At 47.5% G+C, this 10,170-nt stretch overlaps 1 protein-coding gene across 1 annotated transcript in view; it reads left to right on the forward strand.

Annotated features, from left to right (window-relative positions):
• The window catches only part of LOC119856565 (apoptosis-associated speck-like protein containing a CARD), a 26,056-nt gene extending 16,313 nt beyond the window's left edge, over positions 1–9,743 (forward strand). The window contains exons 5-7 of the mRNA XM_043516098.1: positions 7,113–7,172; positions 7,851–7,984; positions 9,524–9,743. Of these exons, the coding sequence (XP_043372033.1) occupies positions 7,113–7,172; positions 7,851–7,945 (155 nt within the window). The 3' untranslated portion in view covers positions 7,946–7,984; positions 9,524–9,743. The remainder of the gene's footprint in view (positions 1–7,112; positions 7,173–7,850; positions 7,985–9,523) is intronic.
• Positions 9,744–10,170: the final 427 nt, after the last annotated feature.

Genomic DNA, 10,170 nt, shown 5'->3' on the forward strand with positions numbered 1-10,170 from the left:
CTGTGGGTGAAGGCCTATCAGACCTAATTACTGATCGCTAATAGCTTTAACCCTGATTGAAACAAGTATGCATAATCACATTTAGACCTAGGCCTCCAGAGTCACTGAAGGCAATGGAGTTAGCCCTGCCATTTCGGCAGGGGGTGGTTAAACCAAATCGGTTCAACAGGGTTGAGCCAACACATGTCTCAAACATCCATTTTTTTTATGCAGACCATGGGAACTCTTGCTTTATTTTAAACAGGTTTGTTTTATTTTCCCAGGATTCTACTACATTCACTTTGGCTTTTTTTGCTGTAAAGAGGTGTCTTTTCTCAAGACATGATAGCTTGGTTCTCACAAACTATTTTTATTTAAAAGACCTACAAATTCTTGAAAACAAAGGGAGATGCCCCATCAAATTTTCATCTTATTTAAGGGCCATTGTTAAACATGTAATGTGGTGGTTATTTCTAAACAAAATAGATATTTGTATTATCGCCACTTTAAGGAAATTGGACTCTGGGGATAGTAGTAGTATCATGCAGGCAGGTTTGTTGTCTTGATACTAAAAAGGTGGGACTGAAACAACATTAGAGGACTTGATTGTTCAGCAGCTGAAGAGCTGCATTAAATGCTCTGAAGGCAGCACTTGACACCGGCAGCAGTGCAGAAGTAAGGGTGGCAATGGGACGCTAGTAAGTCTGCTGTGAAAAGTGGTATTTGTATGTTTGTTAATATCACTTCAGACTCCCAGCTAGCTAGCAAGTCTGCTATGAAACGCGATATTGACAAACAAATGTCACATTTCACAGCAGACTTGGTGCCCCATTGCTGCCCTTCTTCTGCGCTGCTGCTCAGGGAGGTGCTGCTTTCAGAGCCCCCCAGGTCTGAAAGCCCAGATGGAAGGGTGGCAATGGTGCACCAAATCTGCTGTGAAAAGTGATATTGACAAAGTTTCTTCATGGCCCCCATCCCCAGTATTAAACGATTTATTTTAAAAAATAACTTTTTGGCTTATAAAAATTTGATAAAAATGTGTGTTCGTCTTATTTAAAAGCGGTGAGATGGTCAATTCATTTTAAACAGTGTTAAATTTAAAAACATGTTTTATATTTATAAGGGGGGGGTCACACTCGGAGATTTGCTGTGTGAAAGGGTTTGCCAGTACAAAAAGTTTGAGAACCACAGCTCTAAATATAACGGACATAGTCCATATGTTATATTTAATACCATTCGCTTCACACCTTCCAGGCCTGAGCAAGGCAGTGTCATCAAGCAGAGAAATGTACAGTTTCTAATCTGGGGTGAAAGTTCCTTAGTTTGGATTTATTTTGGGGGAACAAAACATTTGCCCTCCTGCACATTCAGTTTTGTGGGTCTCACAGCAAGAGGCACAATGAGTCACTCTGTGTAGTCCAACAGTGTGTTACCCTTTGTATATCAGTTTTGGGGGGGTTCTTGTTAGCTAAACAGAGAGATTCCTTCCTTAGGTAAACAATGAGACTGTTGCCTAAGACTAGCTTCAAGCTTTTATTGGCACATCCCCATTTCCTGTTGCTGGAGGAATGGGATATTCCACTTTCCTCTGATCTGTAAATGTGTGGGGTGGTCAGTGTGTCTGTGTGGTATGTCTGTAATGTAAGTGTGTGTGTAAAACTGTCTGTCTGTGTGTCCTTGTGTCTCTGTATGACTCTGTGTGGTGATGTATGTCTCTGTGTGCGCATTGCTCTTGCCCTCCCTCCTGCCTACTTCCCCCCCGTCTCCTCTCACTTTCACTGCCAGTGCATAGATGTCTTTTGCCCTCCCAGTCTCTATGCCCATGAGTGTTTGAATAACACAGGGTAACAGGAGTGAATCTGAGCCGCCTGCTGCCCCCAAAGCAGCAAAACCCCTCACCCCACAAAAGGGCCACAAGAATCGGGAGCCAGAGTAGGAGCAAAACTGTGAATCTTCGGACTGAGCCGAGCCCAGCGTCAGGGAAGGGAAGAGGGCGGGACTCCGCTGGGTGAAGGTGGTGAAAGTTTGTTTCACTTTCCTTCCTGGGACCCCTTCCCACTCCCTCTCGGGGCAAAGAGGGATCGTGGCAAAGACGCCGAGGGACCATCTGTACGACACCATTAGAGAGCTGGGCGAGTCGGACTTGAAGACGTTTAAAGACAAGCTGAACAATTTCCAGCCCAAGGAAGGTTATAACCGCATCAAGTGGAGCCAGCTGGAAAAAGCAGAAGCTGTAGACATCACTCGCCTGCTGGTCAGCTACTACGAGGAGGATTACGCGGTGGAGGTGGCCGGGAAGGTGCTGGAGGGCATGGACGAGAAGAACCTGGCACGCAACCTGTTCCAGGCCACAGGGAAGGGTGAGTGAGGGGCTCTCAAGGGGGGGATCTTGTCTTGATGGGTCTCTATGTACAGGAACTGCCTGCTTATCAGCCTGCCAGGCAGAGAAATCAGCAATGCTGCTGGCTTCCTTAGCACAGTCCCCGAAGGACAGAATTGTGCAGTCCCTTCTCACCCAGTGGCAGCCTTGCCTATCACAGATCCAAAGGGGTTTAGACACCCAACTTCCTGTCCTAGGCCCACAAAGGGTGCTAGGGTCTTCCACTGTCTCACCGAGGCAATTCCCTTCGGATGGTTCGCTTGTACCAGCCCAACCCCATCTCTTCCTTCTCCTTTCCCAAACGGGAAATGACCCCCCTCTCACACCCAGTGGGGATCAGGGCACTGAGTGGGGAAACAGAGGCACACTTAAATACATTACAGAAATTTGCCACATGTGCCACGCTGGGCAATTCTGTATCAGAGAGACCATGCACCAGAGAGCAACATAAATTTGTTGGGGGCAGGGGGGATGAGCCAGAAGGACAAATCTATTAATATAGAGAGGTAGAAAAAGGGGCTTAGGGGTTTCCCCTGGAGAGGGGAGGGATCCCAGCAGCAGGAGGAAGGAGCACAGGCTGGGATAGAGGGATGGGGGGGAGGTGTTAGGGAGCTTATTCCTTCACCCACTTACTTCCCTGGTCCTTCTTGCATGAACAGAGAGCAACAATACCCGAAGTCCAAAGGTGCAAACAATTCAATGTTTATTGGGGTGAACTTCCAGCAAACATGATTCCAGTTTCCTTTCTTAGTGTCCCCCTTCCCAGCTCTGACACCACAGAGCCTTACACCTGTGTCCCTGTTCCCATTCCTGCCCTTAGCTAAACATGATTCCAATTTCCCCACCCCCATTCCCTGTTCCCATTTCTCCCCACACACACCCACATCCCCCCCTCTTCCTGAGTGACTGCAGACTATATAATGACAGGTTTCATAGTAGCAGCCATGTTAGTCTGTATTCGCAAAAAGAAAAGGAGTACTTGTGGCACCTTAGAGACTAACAAATTTATTAGAGCATAAGCTTTCATGAATAAATTTGTTAGTCTCTAAGGTGCCACAAGTACTCCTTTTCTTTTTGCAGACTATATAGTAAAACTTGAGTTCGGCTTAGCTATACATTAACCAATCATTTTCCTGAAATTTAACTAAACCAATCCTAGCATATTGTAACATGATTATGTAACCAATTATATCCCACTTCCTTAATTAGTTTATGCCCAGGAAAATTATACATACAGCAGATGGGAACAAACTCAGAACCAGACAGAGATTATACAGACAAACAATAGCAAAGTGGGAACTATAATGACAAGACAATACAGAAGTGAGGATTTCGCATCCCAGCTATTGATAAAGGAGTTCTTGCCAGACAGGATGCTATCAAACTAAGTTTCCTTTTACATCTTCTAGGCACTTCCCTTTCTCTGGAGGCGATGGGCATTATCAGGACAGGATTGTATCCTAACAGCCCAATAGCACCTTATTTCAATGGGCCTAGTTTGGAATGTGAGGAGGTGACCGGTCGCTTCCCAGCTTATGGCTGCCTCCGTTGCTTAGCCAAAGGCCTTATCCTAAGAACAGGGCCCCAGACGGTCACAGTAATAGAAGGACCTGACACCGGCGGACAGTGACTTTGATTCTTTCTTTTATACCTCTAGAACACCTAAATTCTTAGAGTCTAGGCCTTTACAGACAGGCCTGAATATCTATAGCCTAACACTCCACCCCTTTTTTTCTTTTTCTTTTGGGATCCTCCTGCCCCGGTATCCCTGGAAAAGCATAGGATATAGGGCCAGGCATCAAGGTGGAGGGTGTCAATAATCCATTTGTCCCACTGCCCCTTGTGTAGTATAGTGCCCTGCACCTTCTCTCTTATGGGCATACCACACCTATTCCAATTAGTGTTCCAGACTTCCCATTATAGTGGGCCCAAGAAGGTTGGGTCCGGTTGGTTGTCTAGTACGCTGCAGGGTTTGGAGGGCTTACTACATTACTTATAGGTTATCTCCATATGCAATGTAACACAAGTACAGATAACAACAATACAAAATCCACAGCAACACTGAGTCCTGACCACTGCAGTATGGTCCAATATCCGAGACACCCCCAAAACACTGCCTCTCCTCCTTCGAGAGGGTCATGATCTTGTGTCCAGTTGCTGGCAGTTGCAACAAGCTGCCCCTACAGGTTTTGCTTGCTTTTTTCCATATCATAAGTCCATTGAATGCTCACAGAGAAATGGGATGTTGTCCAAACCAGCTTGGTATGGAATCGGGCCGTATGCCCTGGTTTGATTATTCACAGCAATAAGATTCACAGATCCATTTGTGCACCAAAGTCCAGATAGCAGCATGTAGAGGTGTGTAGTTTGGTTATGGGCTGGTGTAATTGTGCCCCCAGTAATATGTACATTCCCAGCAAAACACCTTATACACAGTACACCCAATTGTCCACCCCTTGCGTAGGCCATTGATCCTGCTCCTCCATAGTCATAGGAGAGGGGCACATACAAACATCTGTTGATTTACACTATTTTACACACCCCTCCATTGATTCCCAGTGAGCTCCTCCCCTTCTCATTATTTCCATAAGGCTTGTGGGGACCACCTTAGTTGCCAGTACCATTTCCTTTCCAGATACCATGGAAGCTATTACACAGGTGCTGGCCTCCTAATTGAGCATTTTGCATTCCCATACACATCTCCCCCGCCAGGTCAGCCTCTTGAAGCCATCCCCCACCCACATCATAAGATTTTCTGTTCATTAAAACACAACAACGCTAGCAACAAGACAAACACCACAGACAAACATAAAACACAGATCCATGGTATTGTAGGTTATTTTTCCTGCTGGCGCCAGCTTGTAGAGTCTGGAAAAACAAAAGAAATAATTTCCACCTCCCGGGTGAGGGACAGATTATTGCTTAATAATATCACTTTATTTTACAAATTTCCTTGCTAATTGCAGGAAAAACAGAAGAATTACCTCCAGGCTGTCCTTATTTTGTTCTATAGTCAGGCTAGTGAATTACCTCACTCACTGGTCATTTATGAAATTCATGAGGTGGTGTACCTCAGTTTCCCCTCTTGTTCAACAGACCATGTTTGCAATAGTTTCTCTGCTATACCAAGCTTAAGTTTATTCTCGGGCAATAGCTGAGACACAGCTTCAGATTTTAGCACTGTACACATAGTTTAACCTCCATAACATTATATTAGCCATATTAATTTTACACAAGGTGTAACTACCTCCATGCCCACAGAGTTTTCAAGCACACCCACCAAAGCAACAATCTGATCTCCCCCCCCCCTCACCCAGAGCCATCCCAAGGCTCAGTGTTCCCATCATTCCTCTCCTTTTCCTTTTCTTTTACCTGTGCACGCACACAATTTTCTTTTGCCTAACATCCCTTGCACTGTGATTACTCTTTTACACAACTGTACCCCGTTTACTTCCATCTTGTAAAACTAGACACAACCAGGGGCAGCCAAGTTAAGTTCCAATTGAAACCCCTTACAACCTTTAGTGATTTTGATTACATTACCCAATAGTCAAATAATTCTGATTAGATTCTCTCTCCGTCTGCTGCCTGTAGCAGTCCCGTATAGACCATTTTTGTGGGAAAAGAGCCCATTTTCCCTCAGAATAGCTGTAAAGGCTTCTGGGGACAGAAGCATAGTGGTGGTGGTAGCCACTGTACCTGACCCCCTTGGATAATTTAATTACCAAGCTTCCATCCAATGTGACTGCACAGAGTTGCACATAGTTACATTTATATAACTGGGTTTTATCACTAAACAAAAACTTCCTTCTTGTAACACCACAACTGTTACTCTTTTACCATTTCCACAACTCCAAATGTTTACTTTCCTGCAAACCCTGTATCATTTTTTGCAAAAGCTATTTGTAACTTTTCACTCACTTCTTTTTAAATCATTTACTCATACATTCAGTTCTTTAAAGTAGTGCAATTTGTCTGTAACAACTTAGCCCCCAAGTACAATTATTGCCACACAGCTGCCTTAACCTGTGCTGCCTGAACCTTGAGACTGTTCAAAGAGGCAGTAAAACATTTACCCGCTTCTGTGTTTTGTCATTACAGTTCCCATTTTGCTATTGTTTGTCTGTATAATCTCTGTCTGGTTCTGTGATTGTTCCCGTCTGCTGTATGTATAATTTTGCTGGGCGTAAACTAATTAACGAAGTGGGATATAATTGGTTACATAATCATGTTACAATATGCTAGGATTGGTTTAGTTAAATTTCAGGAAAATGATTGGTTAAGGTATAGCTAAGCCGAACTCAAGTTTTACTATATAGTCTGCAGTTACTCAAGAAGTGCGGGTGTGTGGGTGGGGGGAAATGGGAACAGGGAATGGGGGTGGGGAAATTGGAATCATGTTTGGCTAAGGGCAGGAATGGGAACAGGGACACAGGTGTAAGGCTCTGTGGTGTCAGAGCTGGGAAGCGGGACACTAAGGAAGGAAACCGGAATCATGCTTGCTGGAAGTTCACCCCAATAAACATTGAATTGTTTTCACCTTTGGACTTCGGGTATTGTTACTCTCTGTTCATGCAAGAAGGACCAGGGAAGTAAGTGGGTGAAAGAATAAGCCCCCTAACAGGAGGGATCCTGGCTGTGGGAGAAGTCGGTGGCATGGGGGGAGAGTGTCAGGCAGGAACCCAGCAGGGGCGGGAGAGGTCCGGAGGCTGCTCCTGTCTGTTTCTGAATGAACTCCGTTTTCTCCCAGCAGGTGTAGCTGACCCCATGCCCGGGAAACACAAGCCAGGCTTGTCCAGTGATGAAGACTCGGGTCAGTCCCTGGGCCAGACATGCACTCCTCCCATGGTCAGCGCACTGGCCCTGCAGCCACCCAGCCCAGCCTTCCACAGATGGCAGGTGGCGGCTGTTTTTGAAGCTGCTTACACATCCATGGGCTTACTCAGCGTGTCAGGCCACAGCTGGGTTAACTCTGGCCTTTGCAGTGTAGACGGCCGAATGGTTCCTGCTAACCCCGTTAGCTAGTGCTCCAGCTTCCAGGGCTGCCGGGCTACCCAGCATGGTTACACTACTGTCCGCATGGCAACTGGAACTGGGTTGGAGCTGGCTCCAGTTGCATTGGGTTTATCTTTACAACTGTGATCAGAATCTGGCCTTGACGCCATTGGCTTCAGTGGGGTCACTGAGATCAGAATCTATTTTCTGGGAGTGTCTTGTAATAATAGGAATAACTTTTTATTTTATTAAATCCATACTAGTGGTATATATAACATGTATTGTGAAAATACAAATTTATTTAAATACCCAAAGCATGTATCATTCCAACACAGCTAGCTAGACAGAGGTGTGCATGGGACTAGACGGGTGGATGGATAGTCATGTGTGAGGGTAGAGGGAGGGATGTGTATGTATGGGGATGGATGGGTGCATAGATGAATGGGCTCTTTTTTGAAAATATCAGTGATTTAGGAATCCTATTGACTTTCAACAGATTTGTTACGTCGCTTACAAGCTTTAAAAAATAACACCAATGTCACGGAGCCACAGAATGATGTGATGGCCCCCGCTTTGGAAACACCTCAGTGAGCCAGACCCCCTTGGGGCATCTCTACCTCTTCCTCCAGGGTAAGTCACACAGCTTCACTTCCTCCTTAGGCTGGTCTTCTGGGCCTTCAGCACCCCTGTCTGCTGTGAGTCCCACCCCTGAGGGAGATGTGTACAATTTTAGGGAGCAAGGCACCTCCACCAGCATCTGCAGGCAGAGACACCCCAGGCCCCATCCTTGGGGGAGGAGGGGCTGCGCATCAGGGGGGCTGCGCTTCAGGAGGGACACAGGGCCTGGGCAGGGGGCAGCCAGCAGCAGCATCATGACCAGCCCTGCTCCTCTCTGCCCCGCTTCAGAGCACACAGGACCTGGGTGGCACAGAGGCTGGCAGCAGCACCACCAGTCCGGCTCCTGCAGCACTCAGGAGAGGAGGGGGCGGGGGCTTGAGGGAAGGGCAGAACGGGGGTGGGAAGAGGTGGGAGCTGGGGGGGAAGGGGCGGAATGAGAGTGGGGTGAAAGTGGGAAGAGGTGAGGCCTGGGGTAGTCCCGGGTCCCACACCCCCCCAGGGATGGCCCTGTCTGCAGGGACACTCAGCCAGCATTGGCAGACAGCAGGGTTTATTAGTCAGCAGGAGCACAGCCTAGGAAGTCCTTGGTTAGCACCGCAAAATGAAGGTCAAAGCATAGGCCATTCCAGGTAGCCAGAACCCAGCCAAGCTGTACTGGACCCTCATTGTTCAAGCTCTGTCTGTCCCTGACTCTGATTTCCTTTGTCAGACTCCCGGGGTGCCCCTGACTGCTTCCCGCAGCCCACACTTTACTTCCACAGTCCTCTGTTCCCGAGCTGGTAAAATAGGCTCTCCCTGCTTCTAAGGCAGGGAAGTCCATATCTCTCTGGATCATTGATTGCTAGGTGTCCATGTCTGGGCAATTGGATCTGCTATTGTCTTCTCAAGAACTCCCTTGATATAGGACCTAAGGTCCCAGACAGTGAGGTACCATTCACACCTGTGTCCTAGCCTGCCCCAAGAGCAAAAAGACATTCCCCTCCCAACTAGGTAACAATGCAGCATGTAGGGGAAACTGAGGCACACATAGGGTTCATAAAAAGTTTATGAAATTACCCCAAATTCCCACTTTGTCACAACCCATACTTTTTAGGAAGATTTGGCTAGAGAGCAGAGATAAATAGACCAGCACCTGTGTCTCTACATACTGGCAGTACAATAGGATAGTGCTGCCCAGTGGATAGCAGAGAGGATGAGGGCTCAGGAGACCTGGACTGTAGTCCCAGCTCTGCCACTGGCCTGAAGGATCACCTTGGGAAAATCACGTCGGTCCACTGTGCCACAATCACCCCACTTTTAAAATGGGTAAAGACAAAGACCTCTATCAAAGATCTGTGATGTCTGCTGATGGCAAGCGCTATCGAACAGCGAGGTGTTCTTGCTAGATCAAGGGATGGAGACCCTGAGCTAGATGGGGACCCTTAGATCAAAAAATGAGCCACTTTGAGATCCTTGCAGTGAAAGACACCAGAGAACTGCCCCAGCACGTAGCAAAATGCAACTCCGAGCCCCGTTCCTTTATGCAGCTGACTCTCGCTTTCCTGTCCCCAGGAGTCTCACCAAATGCTGAACTAAACCCTTCCCAGTTGAAGGCTTTTTTGTCACACAGCAAAAAAGATGCCTAACACTGGCATGAAGACCTTACCCGGCTGCTCTACCTGCTACGGACAGCCCAGGGAACCCAGAGCCTTCTCAGTCGTACCAAGTGGCCGTGAGATTGCATTCCATATTTTTAGTCAATAAAAGGGGGCAATTGTTTTAATACCGAGAACTCGGCCATCAGCATTTTCCTTGATCTTTTAGGCTGTCAATTTCACCAGTGCATTGGAGATTTGGAACCTGATTTGCTTGGGCTCCAGGGACAGTCCTGGCTGGGGTGCTCTCCTGCTCTACCATCTGGGAGGGTAACTCTGTATCTCACAAGCTAAGCAGCCTCAGGGCTTGGATGGGTGGCCCTAAGGCTGTGAGTCCCAATCTTTCCTCGGCCACGGCGCACCTGGAGCTCTTCCCCCGCCCCCAACTGCAGGGACCACCCAGCGGAGGGAAGGGAGATTGAGCTCTGATTGGTTGCTCTCCACCTGGAGGAGGTGGGGCACTGAGGCAGGCAGCCAATCAGAAGGCAGTGCTGGGCAGGGTGAGGGGAGTGAGTGCAAGCTCCCAGCTGACTGCTGGCATGCCAAGGCCCTGAGATAAGGGTG

Source organism: Dermochelys coriacea, chromosome 6 (assembly GCF_009764565.3).
Source record: "Dermochelys coriacea isolate rDerCor1 chromosome 6, rDerCor1.pri.v4, whole genome shotgun sequence".
NCBI lineage: Eukaryota > Metazoa > Chordata > Testudines > Dermochelyidae > Dermochelys > Dermochelys coriacea.